The 19318-nt window shown below is 36.2% G+C and overlaps 1 protein-coding gene across 1 annotated transcript in view; it reads left to right on the top strand.

Annotated features, from left to right (window-relative positions):
* Positions 1–9755, top strand: part of ATP11A (ATPase phospholipid transporting 11A) — a 110886-nt gene extending 101131 nt beyond the window's left edge. Inside the window, exons 26-29 of the mRNA XM_077781577.1 lie at positions 3088–3153; positions 3439–3542; positions 5326–5491; positions 9544–9755. Of these exons, the coding sequence (XP_077637703.1) occupies positions 3088–3153; positions 3439–3542; positions 5326–5491; positions 9544–9633 (426 nt within the window). The 3' untranslated portion in view covers positions 9634–9755. The remainder of the gene's footprint in view (positions 1–3087; positions 3154–3438; positions 3543–5325; positions 5492–9543) is intronic.
* Positions 9756–19318: the final 9563 nt, after the last annotated feature.

The following is a 19318-nucleotide window of genomic DNA, read 5'->3' as shown; positions in this document are numbered from 1 at the left end:
ATCGCTATAATTGCAAAACTAATAAAAAATTGCCAAAGTCAAGATCTTTCCCATACATTGATGCCTATCAGACTAAAATGATTGTACCATTAAGCTTGCTTCCAAACACAATTTCCCCCCAAAATGTTTTGCAGTATTTAGAAATTAGTTTGAAACTATTTGCTTCCTGTTGTGTGATATTACTAGAATAATGGAAAAAATGTACTTCTAGTTATTGAGATCTACTTCATAAATGCCTCCCTTACTCATTTTCTGGTAAGCAAAACTAAGATGCCAAAGATTTATCTCCTATAAATTTTTATTAATTTGTGATAATGATTTGTGTGTAAGATGTTCCACTATGGATAGGACATCATGCTCGGTTGCAAAAACATGCAGTTAGAAATCAGATAAAGAAGAAAGGGAGGCATTGTAGAAGTCACTGCAAATTGCAAATATCATCTTAATTTACCCATATAATAAAATGTACTTCCTGGGTGATTTTCTATTTTTTTTTTTCTTCACATTTGATACAGAGTATATTAAATGCAATTAATTTAATATAGTTGACAGAGACTAAGTTAAAAGGAATAACTGAGTGAGAAATACAAAACACAGGAAGGAAGATAGGTGAGCAGAATGCTGAACAGGAGCATGGAAGATCAACAAATACAGTCACAGTAGGAGGAAGGAAAGTCTTGGATAGTCTAGGAGTGGAACATAGAAAAAATACTTACAAAACTAGATGTTAACAAACAGACTTACAAAAGAATGATTCATTGCCTGAAGGCATGAGTAGTATCTTGAGACATTCAAACCTAAAAAGACATCGGGAATTTTTGTAACTCACACCTTCCTATACTACTTTGCTTACTTTTCTCTGTGCCAAAGTAGCAGCTTTATGGATCTTGTCCCTGTGCTGGAACCTTACTTTCTGAGTCAGTAAGATAGGTGGATAAGGGGTTTGGTTGCAGACCAATGCTTTCTATCTAGCCTAACAAACAGATAGGGGAAGGTTGTTTCAAATTCTTTATTTCATCTAGCAGCTTTTATTGCAAATATGGATAAATTGTTCAGTGTGCAGAAACTTAAACTGACAGTAGGCTCTCTGAGACATGCTACATATGACATGAGAATATTGTAAAATTTATCTGCAAGAAGAAAGCTGGTAAACGGCATGATTAGAAGTTGCTGATCCAGATTCCTGTCTGGTGTTAACTGCACAGGTTTTTATAGAGCACAGAAAATATAATGACGGCATGAGCCTGTATTACATATCAAAGTAAAAGATCAAAATGCTAAAGGTTTTCTAGATTTTATCTAGTATTCAATAGACTCACAGTAAGTAGTTTTAAAATAGTGAAATAATTACTGAGAATAATGAATCTTTTGGCCAGTCATCTGTTTATTATAATTTTTTTCCATTCCCAGTTGATTGCATTATCTTAGCCTAGCTTCCTACTGATTTATGTCCTGTGTCTGGCTGTGGTCTTCACTCTGAATTTTTCACACAGAGCATATTTGATCGTCTTTCCACATGGATACACTGCCATGTAATACTGGATGAGCTCATACGGAAAAGTATAGAGTGGACATAATCCACTTCAACTCACTGCTCTGTGCAGGGATAATTCAAATCAATTTGCTGAAGGCTTTGTCTAGTCTTTTTCAGTTTTTCAGTATTTCTGAAGATGCAGATTCCATTCCAGGGCAACCTATTCCAGTGTTCTTCTGTCTTCATGGTGGAAAAAATTATCACAATACCTAAGCAGAATATTTATTCTTGTTGAAGAGGAATTTGTTCCTGTTCTTCATCTTTATAGTTCTTCAGACATTTGTGGGAAGCTGCTAGATTGTTTCTCAACCTTCCCTTCACCAGATTAAACTCCTCCACCCCTCTTTGCAGAAGAGCTATAGGCTGCTAAACACATTGGTTGCCTGTCACCGATCATTTCCTATTTTTTTCACATCACTTATGAACTGAGGGGCCCAAAACTGAGCACAGTGTTCCAGGTTCAACCTCACTGTAGCTGAGTAGGTGGTAATAATAAACTTTCTTCAGTGGCCATGTTCCTTCCAGTTGCTGTGCAGTTTACCTTATGTATAGAGAGAGCACAGTATAGGCTTGTATTCAGCCTGTAGTCCACATAACCCCACTGTAACTTCCTTTTCAGCACGGCCATTGCACAGCCAGTTACTACTCTATCTTAGGTGCAAATCTTTGTACTTCTCCTTATTTAATTCCATAAGGTATCTGTTGGCCTGCTTCTCAAATCAGCAGAGGTCTCTCTGGATTGAAACTGTCATTCATTATTGCGCTGTTCTCTATTTTTATACCACCTGGTAGTTTGCTCATGATATTCTGTCACCATCCAGCTACTGACAGGTATATTCTACTATTTCCAGCCCAGTCACTGTTCCTAGTGTGGTTGACTGATTACCAGAAACCAAACATCCATCAAGGACTTTTGAGTCCAGTGATTCAACCTGTTTTGAACTCTAGTAATAGTCCATTTAGCCAACCCCTGCTTTGTTATTGTCCAAGTGTCAAATAACTTGTTAAATTCAAAATATATTGTACCCACTGCTTTTCCTTCTTAAAAACAACTCAAGCTGTTGAGTTGCCTGAGGTCCCACACTGTTGCCTGCTCCTTTCCTTCCCAAGCTTTGCTGCTAAGTGCAAGGAGCAGGTTTGTTAGTGAAGACTATTATCCAGAGTATTGAGTAATTGAGCATTTTCTTTGAAACCTTCCACTAGATTGTCTTACCACTCCATCGGCAGACTTGCATTCTTTCTTTGAAGCAAGGATAGCTGTAAATATCTTTTTTGTTTCCCTCTACTCTTGATTTTTATTAGGAAATATATGTGTGAACTTGAAGTTCAGAACAGAGCATTGGTTGTGGTCTTTTTCTATCTGAAATCTGAGGTGTGTACACACAGCAAGAAACCAGAGCACTGTGCACTGGATAGATCATGTAGGAATTCAGTTTTTGCTCAAGTGTCAGATCATGATACAAAGCAATACTAAGTTTTAAGATGTTTACTCTGAACAATTCACAACATAGTGGACAGTATTGCCTACAACTGCTTTGGACCATTTTTTCTAGGTATTTGGAACTTGGACCTTTGGAACAGTGGTGTTTACTGTGCTTGTATTCACTGTTACATTTAAGGTAAGGTATGCTGTATTTTATCCACTGAAACGTTCTTAAAACTTGTTTTTTAATTGTTGCTTATTTATATTTGTTTCTTTATATCGCCATGCATTATTTTATTACTTAAAATAGAGAGTTTTCTATCTGTGCCTTCTTAACTGTGCTCAAACATGAAAGATGTTTTTAACTACTTCTATGTAGAATTCTTTCCTATTTTCAAATGTTATAATTCTGTTTTATCTCCTGTGGGAATTCCTGTTGCAGCTAGATAGTAATAACATCATATAATATTTTTTTTTTCAGCTTGCAATAGATACACACTATTGGACGTGGATAAATCACTTTGTGATCTGGGGATCATTGGTATTCTACATTGTCTTTTCTCTGCTCTGGGGAGGAATTATTTGGTATGAACCCTAGTATTAATTGCATTGCAGAAGTTGTTTCAGAAACATAAAGTTTTTATATTGCATCTTTTTGTCACAAAATTAATTTTAGCATTTATATAATGCAGAACTCTATTTTAAACACATCATAATTGCTAACTAGAGTGATCATCTCTTCTATCAATGAATGTCTGCTCAAATCTTCTTGAAGAATGCAAGGAGAATATCAGACCCCAGGCTACCACTGGGTTTTGTCTTGGTAGTGTCAGTTAAAAGCAGCCCAAGGGTTGGTTCAAGGATCTGGCATTGTCTTTCTCAGTCAAAATGTCACAGAATAGGTCATGTCTGTGTAATAGCTGACTGTCCACCTATCTGCTGGGCTTGTGTTGGAAGCTATTTGTAGCAGTCAGAGCTAGAGACAGGGAGCAGAACTCAATATCAAATTCATCTGGATATCCAAGAGTCCTTTGTTTGAGCTCATTGTTTTGCCTCCTTACTTAGCAAAGTGGAGTTACTGTAGGTGTCTGATGACCTACATGTTGGTAAGAAGCTTTGTAGGAATTAGTGTAATTCTTGTGCATAGCCAATTTAAAGTGTTGACGGGAATTGCTGTTAAAAATTCTGTGTACTTGAAACCGAAATTTTTGGAAAGGAAATCAAGTTGGAACAAGTTCAGTTCCTTACTGCGCCTGATTGCCCTCAGGAGCTAGAAATTTTGTTTCACACTTGCAGAGATCTCAGTTACAAGGCCATCTTTTTAACTACTGCTGGAGCCATTCTACTTTGCATTCACAATATTTTGAGAGATTAAGAAGGAGGGGGCTAACTATTGGTTGGTGATTAAGATGCCATTTAATTTAGAGAAAGGATTTGTATTTAGCATGTCTTTTGCACATGAGTAACTACCTCTGAACTGCTTGGATATTATGCTGCCTCTTCTTTTTTCTAGTAAGATCAGATCTCAGTTTCTTCAGCATCAGTTTGCAGAAGTGACATTTTCCCAGATAATGTTTTCAAACCAGCCTTGCTGTGTATTAGAGATGTGACTGTGTGATTATAAAAATGTATTTCAGCTTAGTTACCTTTTTAGTATGCAAATACTATCAAATTTTGAAAACTGTCAGGAAACTGCCCTACTGGTTTTACACTGCAGTGTTGCTGCAAACTGTCCTTTGATCTTGTCTCTCAGTGATTATGGCCTCTGGTTCCCAGTACCATACAATGGTGGCATTTTCATGTCATCCAACTGCATGGGATGCAGGGAAATCAGGAAGAGAAGGTATTAATAGTATGGTTAGATAAGTATGTGGTGAATAGGATGGGGAGCATAACATGAAAGTATTAGAGATACTTATGGGAGCCTGAGAGGTATGGAAATAAGTGTGATTAACAAGCATTAGTCTGAGGATACATACAAAGGACTGTGTCTTAGCAAAGACCAGGGGAATGGTGGGTGGGACAGTAAGAAGAAAGATGGAAAATACCTGGGGCAAGATAAGGTTGGAAGAGCATAAACACATTAAGAATGAACTTAATTTATGTTTGCAAGGGGGAGACACTATGGCAGGGAGGGGACAGCATGATCTTTCCTGCAGTCTGGAAGACAAAAGGAAGGTAGTTATCTCCAGATGGTGCATGGTTAGCACCAGCTCCATTTGAGAACACTGGGATGGATGAACCCCCACAAACTGGGAAACAGAACCTGAAGTATTTCACCATTGGCATAATTCTTGTATTTAATACTATCAGCCTTTTCTTTTGTGTATTGAAGTGGAATAATTGTTTTATCTTTTTTTCCTCCCAGGCCTTTTCTCAATTATCAGAGGATGTATTATGTGTTCATGCAAATGCTGTCCAGTGGTCCTGCGTGGCTGGGTATAATTCTGCTCATAACTGTCAGCCTTCTTCCAGATGTTCTGAAGAAGGTCTTATGCAGGGAGTTGTGGCCTACAGCAACAGAAAGAATCCAGGTAAATAATCTTTTTCATTGTGAAGTTTAGGTTTTCTTTGTATTACAAGTGTCTAATCACCTAGGCCAAGGTCAGAGATGAGATTAAACCAGAAGTTCCTCAGGTGAAAGATGCTGCCTGTTATTTACATGGTGGCATTAACCTGAATCCTGGGGCATCACTTGTGCCTCCATACTAGCAGCCACAGGGAAGTCAGCTGATGAGGGTGGTGGGAGACAGTTACATGGCTCAACATGATTTCTGATTTGAGGAGATAAGAAGGGCAAGGGGATTGGGATCTCCATAAGGGTAGATAAGAGGCATTTACATCTGATAACATGCTGATGCCTGTTACGGAAACACATGTATTAAATCTTACTTATATCCTATTAATAATTTTTTCTATTTTATATTTTGACTTATATTTTGCCTGTTCTGATCCATTATTTATACATAAATGTTCCTTTCTGTGCCCTTGGGAAGAGGATTTTAAAATTCATTCTCTCCTTTCATCTGATAAGGAGAAATGACTGTGTAAATACAGGCCAGCTCTTCTAAGGCTGAAGAGGAAGCCATGTTCTGTGGGAACCATGGTGCTATGCTGGGGACATGAACAGAAAATGTTTTCTGTATTTTAATCCAAATAAACTTTTATATATTATGTATGTTAGATGCGAAGGAGAATAGAGGTGTGCTGAATTTTAAACTTAATGTTACTGCCCTTGCCCTTTTCAGCCCATGAGCTGCCACCAGTAGGTTAAAATAATGAGTTATTAACAACAAAATGGACTAGGTAGCTTTTTGATCTTTAATTGTTAAGGTACTTTGCATTAAGAGGAAAGGAATAAAGGAACTTTGCTACCAAGGAAAATAAAATATTCCTGTGGCAAATGTAAAACCCTCTGCCACTGTTTTGTATTCCTACAATGTATGGGTGTAATAATGCCTTACTTCAGGAAAGAATAAAGAATAGCAGGAAAGCATTCCCTAGCAGATCAGTACTTAACATTTTTTCATTCAGAGATCTTAGATGTCATATGTACTACTTGTAAAAGGAGTTTACCTCAGTATAGATGCTGAATAGTTAATTTAAAAGTCTAAAGAGAGAGAATGAGCAAGGGTTAAGGTTAAGAAACAAGCTAGTAAATAAAAACACCTAACAAAGGTTTTATAGCATTTCTTACAGACATTGTGCATTAGTACTGGAAAATGAATCAGTAGTAAAGCAGACTTTGGGCTTAACACTGACGATATTAATTTTTAATATTTAGTCAAAGATCTGTGATTTTTAACCAGTTAAATTGCTTGTGTTTCTTCTTCCCTCTCTTTGTTTCTTCCTGTCTTCCAATCCCTTTGTCTAAATAACTGCTACCTTACTTTAAACATAAATGATGTGCTCGGTTGCTTCCTACAATCTTCTGGGGAAATCAGACTAAACATCAGTGCCTTTCTGTTGAGCAGTCCACCATCTTTATGCTTTCTCAGACTTCAAGCAGTCTAAGTTTCTAATGGAACAAAAGGTGACCTTTTTTCTGCCTTTCTGCATGCTTGGCCATTTCATTCAAAGGACTTCATAAAGTTTATCATCAGAAGTTATTTACCATACTCATTATCTCCATTTGTGATTCATATCAACTGTATTTTGAGGAATACTATTTAGTACCATTTTTTTCCTTCTATGTATCTCAAAGATTGTATGAATTGTTGTCATAGTCCATCACTGTCACTATCAATTTTTGTCACTGTTCTTGTTGCGTTTCACAGAATGTTTTTGCCTCGGGATTCTACAATTCTTATATCCCTGTTTTAATCATTGGTCTTGTCTTTAAACGAATGCATGTTATGTTTCCATTGTACCTAAATAAGTAGGATAGTGGCCACACAAACAAGTGATAATTCTAATTAGGCTGATGTTGCTAGTATCATACAGAAAATGTGGTACTGGAAAACACTTTAGCAGTCTTTGGAATATATTAATGTATCTTCATCTTTTTTCTTTTTCAAGCATGCATTTTGAAACTGAGCTTTCCGTATGTTCCCTTTTATGAAATTGTGTGCTCTTTCCAGAAAGAAAACAATACAAGGTCTTAAAGTTTGACATTATTTAATGTAAAAGTAGAAGAAATGATAGTAAATCTTGTTTCCCCTACAGTCTGAAAGAAAGCTGTTTTTTACTTAATATTCAGAGACACTTGGTTTCCATTTCAGATTTTATATCTTTTTTTCTTAAGTGGTTAAGTTAAAATATGTATTTCCTCGTTCATTCCCCCTCAGAAATCCATAGTCAATAAAATTTACTGTAATCAGAGGGAAAATAGTTTTTTTCACTATCAACAGTTGTGACTAAAATTGTGTCTTAGTGTCTTAGGATTGGTTTGAACTGAGCTTATAAGTACTTTTCAATGCATTGCATTCCTAAAAGTGATACTGCTTTCTTTATAACAAAAGGGCTTTGAGAACAATTGAAAAGATTAACACAGGACTAGGGACCACTTCCCAAGTTACTAATTTAGTTCTACTCAGGCAATAAGAATGCATAAAGCCTTTGAAGCAGCTCTTATACTTCTAATTTTTTCAGTTATTTGAGATTCACTCCAGTGTGTGGTGAGTGATTGTTTACCATCATTAACATTTGGATGTTTTTCAACGTATCACATATAGCGCTGGGGTTTTTTCAGAGCGTTTTTCCATGATACATATATACACACAAACAGACATATATGTGTATACAGATACATCATATGTGCATACACATATATGAATATATATGTGCATGTATATTGCTATAAATATATATACATAGGAACTGTTGTCTTTCTTGGGCTAAAACATTTCTTCTGCAAAAGCTTTGGAGGAATCTATTGCGTTTTGGTAATTTCAGTCAAAATCTGCTTATTTCTTATACATGTAGTCTCTGCAACTCTGGCTCAATGGCACAAACTGAATTTTGTCCTTTAACTGGTGACTGTGCAGCTGCAAGGTTTTCTTTCAGCTTTTACTTTTTAAAAGCAATAGGGTATTTTTTAAAAATATATCCAATCTATACTGATTATTTTTTCTTTATTCTTCTTTTATTAGTAGCAGAATTTCAGCCACTCTGTTAGGGAAAATGTAAATTAAATTTAAATTATCCTGTTTCCATTTTTATAATTTTCACTTTGATTGACAGTGTTTCAGCAATTCCAAGTATTTGGTAGCTGAAATACTAGGTGTTTAGTTTCTAAGCTGTAAATTACTTCTGTACTTCCATCCCTTTTTATGAAATATTTTTCCTTTTCTCTTTGTTCTGACTGATTTTTTACTTTGCTTTCACTCAGTCATAAGCTTGAGCCATCAGCCATATTATGAGATCTTTACCCTTTGCTGCACCTGAGGAAACCCAAAGTGGTCCTTTTGCCTGGGGAAGCTTCTCTGGGGACTCGTCATTCTTCTGTTTCTCAGTGGGCTTAGCTGCTGTTGAACAACTGCCCTGGGTGCTCAGACAAACACTCACCCGCAAACTTGTCAGGCTCCTCCTCTGTGGAAACAAAGCAATGGATCTTGCTGTTACAATATTTGAATGCTGTGTAAGAAGTTTCCTTGGCAACTCCCTGGCCCTCTCTGCCCATAGAGTAATGAGGAAGCTGTAAGTCAGCCTTCATTAGCACCACCCCATCACCTCTCTGTGGGGTACTCCCTTCAGTGTGCCAGCTGTTCTGGGGAGTAGGGAAATGGGATGTCCACTCCTTAATGTAGGATCAATTTGGCCTCCTCGTACCACAGGCACCTCTCCCCTTCAGTGCAGGTTATTGATAGAGGGGCAGGACACACAGCCCACAGTACTTAGTCAGTTTAGTGCTTTTGAGAGTAATTTTTTAACAAAATTTTAAATGGAATTAAAAATGCCCTCAAATGATTAATCACAGGATCCAGAAATAGAAACCTCGTTTTACACTGGATAACCTTTCCTTTTTTAGTCTCTCAGAAAATCCATCACTTTTACAGGACTTTGCTATAACAGTTACCAAATGGTACAATTCATTCACATTTCTTGCATTCATCACGAGTCTCACTGTTTTTCCTCATCCTTGCAGAAGAGTATGAGACATAAAACAGGCCAAAATGCACTGGCGAGCTGCGATGGGCCACTTCTTGAAGGAAATCTTTCACCTTCCGAGCCATAATTAGATCAAAGCTAGGTAACAGTACTGTATGTGTTGCCAATTTGGATTAATTTCTATTGGTGCTATTTACAAATCAACTGTTTCCTCCAGAGTTTTTTATCTACTTTATCAGTATTGTTACAAAATCATTATGTTTTACTTGGAGAGCTTAGTTTTTGCTAGAGATGTTCCATGCCACAGGTAAGATTTTTTTTGTCTTGGAAACTTAATCATGTAAAGCAAACCAATAAATGGATATACCCATATTCCTGTCCTATAAATGCATTGTATTATGTATAGGTGTTCTGTGACATTTCTTCTATAAGAACTGCAGTCATTATTGCAGTGTGTACTCACATTACACCACAGTGTAGAATACATAAAGTAAGAGGTAGTTCTTACCCAGGAGCAATTTATTCATCATCTTTCATGTTCTCATATATAGACCAAATGCAGATGGTAACATATGAAGATCATCATAGCGAGTTACTTGTGAATAGGACCTTGGGTCAGAAAACTGGGACAGTGTCTGCCACAGTGCTGTGTTCTGTACAGACCAGGGCATTGCTGTGTTACTGCCTCAGATGAAGACTGAGGTGTGAATATCTGAGACAGCAGCATAAGCAATGAGCTAAATTCTCCAAACATAAGAAGAACCAGCAGAATGAAGTTCTCTGCTTTATGTCATCTCCTTGCTAATGCCACTGATTACACAAGAAGGTATCTCTTTACGTTAATGATGCCCACCTAGATGCCATGACCATTCCAGTCCCTTCATGCTCTTCTGACCCCAGAAGCAGCACTTGAGGAACTAAGTAAAGGTGCAAAGTTAGCAGTATGTGAAAAGGAATAATGTCATGTGCTCTGTGGTAGCTGAAGGTAGCTAAAGTAGCTGATTCGCTTTTAATGACTTTTGCTGATTTGCTTTTTAATGACCAGTAGTAGTAGAAAACACCAACTTCTTGATTAGCTTCAGGCTTGGTAAAGGCTCTTGTCTCACGTGTAGAAAAAAGCATTTTATTTTTAGAACTATCTATGGGAACTAAAATGCTTCACTTCATAGCTGAAATAATAGGAAAAATCAGTTACCAAACTGTATGACTACTCCGTCTTACATTTCCAAAGCAAATATGCTAATATGTTACCTGATTTTTATGTAATAATGTTGCTATTTGGTCTATATGTGTTTAAAAGAACCCAGACCTCACTGTGGTGTGCAGTTTTGGATAGTTTTGTGACCTTTGCAAGAATGTCTTTTTAAGAGAGCTTTCAGATTACTCTAGTTTATGCAAGAGTAGAGTTTCAACCTTGTGATTAGCATTAAAGTGTCATGTTACATTGCAGCCAAAGTTCTATAAGCTACATCATTAATATTTACTTTGTGATTTTGTCATTTTATTACTGTGTTCTGATTAACAGGGAAGAAGGGGATGATTAAGAATACAGGATTAACTGATTTATATAGTATTCATGGAGAGATAGATAAATAACATTTCTTTGAACCATGGTTATAATGCATTTTTATGTTAGATACCATCAAAAAACCACCATACCTCTATACCTGGAAATTATGTGTGCATTTAGTGAAAAGAATTTCATAAACTCATTGGGGAAAGGGCTGTGCTAATTCTATTTCAGTTTGTGCACACATCCAGGCTCTTGCCATGCAGCTGTGGTATTCTGTAGTCCTGAGCATTTCCTGAGTGGACGTGCCAATTCTGCCAGAGTGTGGTGGGATTATGTGAGAAAGATAAATTTTAATGGGCAATTAGACCAAGATAGTACTCAGATGTACAGTATAAATTGCCTGTATAGATGCTACATATAAACTAAGCAAGTCTAAAAGTTAGTATTGCTTAGAAGTACAAAGCAAGTGCTGGAACCCTGGAACCTTCATCTGTTAGCAAATATTGATTGTAAAGAATTTTCTCTATTTGGAACTAATGGGCAAGTACTTGAATTTGGCCTGTCTTAAAATTCCACATAAGAAGTTCAGGGATAAAGATGTACTGGGAGAAATTCCAAAATGAAACATAAGCTTGATTTAAAACACTTTCATTTGAAGGCAGGCCTCTGTGTCTTTATCTCTTTTCTGAAGAGCCAATTATCATGTTTACAAGTTAAGTGTAAAATCATGCCTGGTTCTGTAAGTCTTAGTATAAACTAATCATGTTGAAACTGGTTGATTGCAAAGTAACACGAGGGATTATACTTCCACGTGAAACAAATATCCAGAGTGGTGATCTAGGGAAAGGTATTACTATACCAATGGGACAGTGGTCCTATGAAAGAAAACAATTATATGCTTTAGGTTCCAAGATTGTCTATTTATTGTGTATTTGTTTCTTGTTTTCCCTTTAACAGAAGGCATCGAGGCACTGTCGGGAGCACATCTCAGAATTCACACCTCTTGCCTGTCTGAAAAGCCCAAGATACAGGAGCAGTGACTGCAGCAATTCCCCAGCAAGAAGGTCTAATTCTCATTCTAAAAAAGTGATGTTTACGCAGTGGAGAGGCATTGATTATTCAGTACTTCCATCTGTCTTTGGCTGTTCAAATAAGCATTGGAGTTCCAGTGCAGGCTACCACTACAGTGGGTCAGGTTTGGAAACATCCATATGACAGAACACCAAGTCAAGCCTTTAAAAACTGTGGTTTTGTTTATTTATTTTTTCAGAAGACAGACATGTCACAGAGACATATTAAACTATATGAGGTTTTTGCTGTCTGAGGTAGTGCTGATAAAACAGTATCGAGAGTTAGAAGTATGAATCCTTCCAGGCCAATAGGCCTCTTTTTATGTTTTGAACTACTGGAGTAATGAACAATCTTCACAGTCTGGTACTGTGAGACTGGTAGCACTAAAAATTCTCTTCATCCTGTGTCAAGACTTCTGTGTATTTACTACTTCTGTCATCTTTAGTGATTTTCTTTGTTACTTGAAGTGCATAGTTTTCAGTCAGTGACCTACATTTTGAGATCAACAGTTTTAATTTTCAGCCAGAAGCAATTGTCTCAGTTATCTCAAATTAAATTCTCCTAAAGCATATTTAACAACTGCTGTTTCTGATTTTCCTCTGTCCTTTTTTCTTTCTTTGCTCTTTCTGTAGAACAAACTGGTGTTTCCTCTGTGCAAATCTGCTTTCAAGAAACACTCTCTAATGTTCACTTCCTTGTAAGTGGCCAAATCAGGGCTATGTATGGTTTTGGTTAGTTTTCCCCTGTAGAAAGATAGGCAAAATAATCCTTGTGTAGAGTATGCACACACAATATGAAGTCAAGTTGGCTGTTAAACACGTAAATATCACCAGTGTTGATATCTACTTATAAACTGAATGTAAGCATTTTGCCTAAAACATCTTTGAATTTGTCAAAGATGCACATTACCTGGTGTTCTCACTTCCTGTCCCTATGATTGTAAAATATATATAGCAGAAAGCTTTTTTTTTGACACAGTTTGTTGGAGTTTTTTTTCTTAAAAGCTGTTTTTCTGGATGAGTATCTTGTACTATCTTGATTCATCCTCTTAATTTTGATTTTTTTTGTGTCTGTGTATGGTTAGATACTGGTTAATAGGCTTAGTAGATGTATTACAAAGCACACAACTATTAGCTTTTGCAAGCAAACCACGAGGTGGCACACAACTGTTGGCTAACAGTTGAACCACAGCTGGGATAGAGAAATTAATTTGACTGCAAGGTTTCTGTTTGAATTCCCTTAAGAATGACAGCCAACTTGCACTTCTGTTTTCTCTGCTGCATTTATGTTACCTTGCTATTCAACTGTTAGCTGCATCCTTGTGTTGTTTTTTTAGTCCGGTGTTTTATTTTGGGGTTCAAAAATATCTGAAGCAGTAATCCAATTTCAGTCAATTTCAGTTTGGTGATTATAGCTGGTTAATAGCCATCCTCATTCAATACCTTTGTGAGGACATTACCTAAAAATGTATTTCAGTGTGAAAACAAAGTATTTGGAATCAGACCTGCAGCATTTATTGGAAGACCTCGCCAAGACATTGTTAGTTGTCTTTCACATGGATAAGGGTGGCAGAGAAAAATTATTTCCCTTTCTGTGTTTTAACAAGAAAAAAACGGAGGCAAAAGAAGTTTACTTACTACTTTATTTTTTAATAAAAGAAAAATTAACTTAACTAGAAAAGTATTCATGTTAAACAAACAGTGATTTATTATTAAAATGCCCTGGCTCAAGCAGAGATTGTAAAGTGAGTTATAAAATCTTAAGTATACCAAAGATAACATAGTTTTACGAAGTCTAACAGTGAGCACCACAGATAAAGATTTTTAGCATTTAACATATAGCACTTTTAAGTTTCAAAGAATATCCTTACAGCAGTAGCATTTTGAAATGCATACACATGTGTGGGTGTGTGTACATATACTTGCCATTGCAGACTTGAATGTTCGTCAGTTAGAACTGTCCCCTACATAAAACACTGGTGTATATATTTTTAAGAAGTTAATATGGGTATACATTTTATACCAGTAGCAGTGACAAATTTCTTGTGTGTAGTTAACAAATTATTTGTAATGTATTTTTTAGAAATCTTAAAATTGCCTTTGCACTGAAATATTTTTCATACTGTAGCTATTTATAAATCTGTTTTACGCATACATTTGTTAACACACCATTTCTATTTTTTTTAAGTATATGTTTTGAAGGCTTTTTTTATAACTATAAGTTTTGGCCACTTAAATTTAGCTTAGAGTGGAGTTGTGGCTGAATGTTGAAATTCTAATGAATGTCAAATTAGAAATACAGGTCTGTTGCTCTATGAGTCTCACCCAAGTTATTGATGTTTTGTTGGGATTTGTGATAGCAGCAATTAGAGCGCTGTACTTGCAGTGCTATATTATAACTGCTAGCTTTTTTACTCTATAAAGCCTCCTGCTTTTTTACTTTGAGAGTTCTATCTTTTAGCCTTAAATAAGGAAATTTTTGCTTGATATTTTTGGAAATGCTGCATTCCTGTTCTGCCTACTAACAAAGCAGTTCATTGCAAACTTCATGTAGCCCTGCACTTAGATATTGTTGACAACATTGTTCAGGCTGAAACACCTGTATACATTTTAGAAATTTTAGTTAAATGTGTCGTTTTTTGGAGGAGAAAGAATGCTTGAATTTAAGTGGAAGTTTCTGCTTTGATTTAGCAATACTTTTACCTTTAAAAGTTGGTGCTGTTTGTTTGTTAAAATAGACTGTTTAATGAAATGAACATGAAACATCAACTTGGCTTCACTTGATGTGTTTTTGCTTCAGTCCCTGTTACTATTGCCATGTAAACTTAGTCCACTGCAGCAGGTGTTAACTTGGGAGTTTTACTGCAAAAGAGAAAAAAGATGAAAAAGTAGAAATTAGATCAAAGCGCATTAGAGTGTTTTATTATGGGTGGGAGAATTTCCTCACTGAAAGGAGACAAATTTTTATGTATGAAGAAAAAAAAAAAATAAAGAGGAAAGGTCTAAAAATCTATGTAACCTAACTTGCCTCATTTAAATTGTTGCAGCTTTAACAGCATAATGTCTCCATAACTGCTTCTATAAATGTCTTGAAACTGGTAAGCACTAACCAAATGTATGTGAAGACTTAGAAAGTATTTCAGGCTTTTTGGCCACAGAAGCTCATATATTCCTGCAGTGGCTTGTGGCAAAAGATCTTTTTTGTTTTACCATGTACAATAATTGTTTGTTCAGTCACTTAATGTAAAAGCTTACAGTTTACTTTCTTGCTCGCATTAGCCTGTGTGTCTTGAACTAACTGGCTTGCAAAAACAAGAGGAAAAAAATAGCATAATTGAGGAACTGCACTACTTTTCTTTTGGAAGCCAGTGGGATCCTTGTGCTCATGCTACTGTCTGTGTTAAAAAAGCTTTAATGGAAATTTGTGAAAGTATTACAAAAGTGAAAATGTACATGATTCTACTTTGCAGAATAATCAAAAAATCAGTTTATATAGCTTTAATTTTTTACCTTATGAAAATTCACTGGATTTCAATCTTCATTGTCTTTGACATAAATTCTGTGCTATGTACACTTTGCATTTTAGAGGTTCTTTCATGATCTAATGTAAAGTAGAATCTGTGAAAGTTGCTGTATGGGGCTGGGGTAGTTATCTGTGCTTTAAACATAAAGATGTCTGTAGTCATCAGCACCAAATACTGACACTTCTTTTTAATTGAACAATTTTAGGTGCATTTATTTGAAAATAAATCAGCCTTCAAATCTAATGTTCAGATTATCCTATACTACTTCATTTATTTGATTTGAAGAGTCAATGTGTGAATACATTACTGTAAAGTTTCTTTTCCAGTGCTATTTTTATTTCTGTAGACAACCAAATATAATTTGTTTATTTTCAGCCACATTTTGGATCCTTATGTAGAATATATAAGCAGGAGATACAAATCTGCTTGCAATAAATATAAACATTCAAGAATGGTTAAGTTTGCTCACAAGTAATTACAGTAATTCTAGTATGAATATGAGATGGTTTCATATTAGTCTGTAATAAAATGTAAGTATATAAAGAAAACAGAATGAGTGTTTGATTTGGTTATTGAATGTGTTTGTACTCAAGCTCATTTCTCATACTGGAGTGGGTCCAGCAGAGCACCACAAAAATTACTAAGGGGACTTGGAGCATCTCTCTTACGAGAGACTGCAGGAGCTGGGCCTGTTTAGTCTAGAGGAGAGAAGACTGAGAGGGGATCTCATCAATGCCTATAAATACCTCAAACATGAGTATCAAGAGGATGGTGCCAGGCTCTTCTCAGCAGCGTCCAGCGACAGGACAAGGAGCAGTGGCCTTAAAGTAAAACACAAGAAGTTTCACCTCAACATGGGGAAGAACTTCTTTACTTTGAGAGTGGCAGAGCACTGAACAGGCTGCCCAGGGGGGGGCTTGTGGAGTTTCCCTCTCTGGAGACATTCAAAACCCACCTGGACATATTCCTGTCACCTGCTATAGGTGACCCTGCCTTGGTAGAAGGGTTGGACTGGTTAATCTCCAGAGGTCCCTTCAAACCTTACCAGTTCTGTAATTCTGTGATTTTCAGAGTGTGTGTAGCCAGCTAAAAAACCAAATTAACAAAAAGAAATTCAAAGAAGGCTGGAACATGAGCTAGGGGGGTGGGGTGTTGTTCCAAAATGAATAGAAATTGGTACCAGTCCAGGAGAGCTTTGTTTCTCCTGCACAGATTAAGTGCTAATGTTCTTTCCAAAGTAAACTCATAAGCTATACATGAGAAGGTCTGCTATATTGCCTTGCAATTCTGCTGTGTGAGGTACCCAGAGCTATTTCTCTTCTCTTTTGCAATGTTGTGAATTTAAAGAAGCTAAAGTAAAAAACAATGTGCTCTGACATCTGAGTTGGTAGCAGTGTTCATAGAGTCTTACAGAGAGGCTGAGTGCATGGGAAGACCATGATTTTACTTCATTTAGTGATACAATTTTACAGAACTTCCTTCAGTTTCAAAACCATTACAGGCTCCAAAGTACATTGGCTCCACCAGGGTGAAGGTATCCCAGACAGCCTCCATAAAGCAGTTAAGGGTGTTAGGTTTGGTCCCTCCTTCTCTACATATCTCTGAAGATAGGTAGAATTCTTAGGCCTTTGTTTCTATATTGATTTGACACTTCCATAATAGGAATGGGTTTGTATTTATATGAGATTTTTATCTAAACAATACAAAAATGTTGTCCCCATCTCCCTTTTGTACATCAAAAAAAATTGTGTTTCTACTGAATGAACTCCTAGAGAAGGTAGTTTGAAGCGGCTTTGTAAATATGGAAGATGTTTTTCCCTTTATTCATGCAAAGAAGAAAAAAAAATGCATAGATTGCAATTAGATAGGATACTGCATTGAAACTGTTTTTGAAAAAAAAAATGTGATGATGTATCTGGATTTCAGGAAAACAGTACCCATACAGACATGTTACTACACAACTTCATTTTGCACAGAAAATTGCATTTACTTAAAGGAAGAATGGATAGAAAATAATTTAAGTGGCAAACAGTATTCTCAATCAAATACCATGTGTTTCCCATTATCTTTTAAGTTATGCTCTTTTAGTAAGCTACATTATAGAATTGATTGAAAAGTGTTTTTTGTATTCTACAGTAAGGCTACTCAGTATTTTCTGCAATATATGCAATGCTGCTCTATAAAAATCTTTCCTGAGAGTTATCTTGATATGAAATGAGGTAGGTTGGAGACAGACTGAGGTTCCTTGGTTTTGTTTTTCAAATATTCCAATTTCCTCAGGTGATACTCTACAGGAATTTAGAAACAGTATTTTACTATTCTATTAAAGCTTTGTTCTTTCCACTGCACATACAGGTGTATTAATTTTCATTTTATTCAAATGCTAAAGCAAAACCTGTACCCATTCAAAGGCTTCATTTACACTAGGAAGTGATAAGGTAGGGATGAAACCAAATATATCCAATAACTTCCTTCATTACACAGATCAGTTTATCAGGTGCCTAATGTCCCCATCTAGGTTTGAAAGGTTTTTTTAAAATAAGATTGTACTGTGTGATCTTCCTTTGTTAACTGGCAAGTGTGCAGTAAATTAATAATGTTGAGTCTTAATCATTTAAGTGTTGGTTTTCCATTTAAAGGTGACAAACAGTATTCAATTTTAAACCACCAAAAAGCTTGTTGTTTTCCATTATTCATTTCAGTTAAGAAATCTCATGGTGCATTATGCTTTTAAAAATACATAGGATGCAGTGTTCTGCTAGGTTCAGAGGCTTCCTATTTCAGGGAGATCTGCTGAGTATCTCCTTATTTAATGTGGGAAAAACTTGTCTGTTCTTCTTCCTAACAAGATAAGGAATGTAAATATTTTTTCCAGAAGTGTATCAACAACTTACATTGAGATTTCAGACATCTTTTGTAAAGATACTTCATGGTGAAATGTTAACCAAATTTGAAAGCTCTGAATCTTGTCACCTAATAAACACTGGAGTCTAGAAGAGAAGGAAACTAAATCCTCATCCACGGATCAAGCCATCGAGTGGTATGCTGACTTTTATTTCAGATAATACTTCCAACCGAGTAGCCAGCCTATAAGAGCATTTTCTAGAAAGTACTGAACAGGTTGCTTCTAGGATGAACAAAATTGCATAGCTAGAGAAAGTTGTATTAATTAGGTTGAAATCTGATTGTTTATTCCCAGTTATGAAGAGGTTGTATGTATAATTTAATTCTAAGTTATAGCCCGGAAATAAATATTTCTCCTCCTGAGTGGTTTCAGGCACAACATCACAAAGCCTAACACTGATGCAGTGATAGAGCTCAGTAACAGTTGGGATTCACTTGGCTTTTAAGTGACTCTTTTTAGAAAATCCAAATTATGTATTAGTTTAGCACAAAAGCTATGTTTGTGCATCACTGTGTTGAAAGGAATTGGTCTCAGATGGAAAAAAGCTGAAGATCCTTCCACTGTAGATTGTACATGAAGCCTAAACATGAGTCAGGCTTCTCTGTCTTCTCAAATGCAGTGCACAGCAGATGATTTGAAATCCACATTTCTTGAATTGTCCATCTGGAGTTTAACTAGGGTTTCAGATTTTAATGTCTGCTCAACTCTTGTTCTCCCTATAGGCAGAAAATGGCATACATATGTTTACATTTCCCCTTACTTGCCTCTTACCTGGTGTGTTGGGGTTGTGTTCCCTTTCC

Source organism: Lonchura striata, chromosome 2 (genome assembly GCF_046129695.1).
Source record: "Lonchura striata isolate bLonStr1 chromosome 2, bLonStr1.mat, whole genome shotgun sequence".
NCBI lineage: Eukaryota > Metazoa > Chordata > Aves > Passeriformes > Estrildidae > Lonchura > Lonchura striata.
Note: the sequence above shows the minus strand (reverse complement) of the source record. Positions and strands in the feature narration are given on the sequence as shown.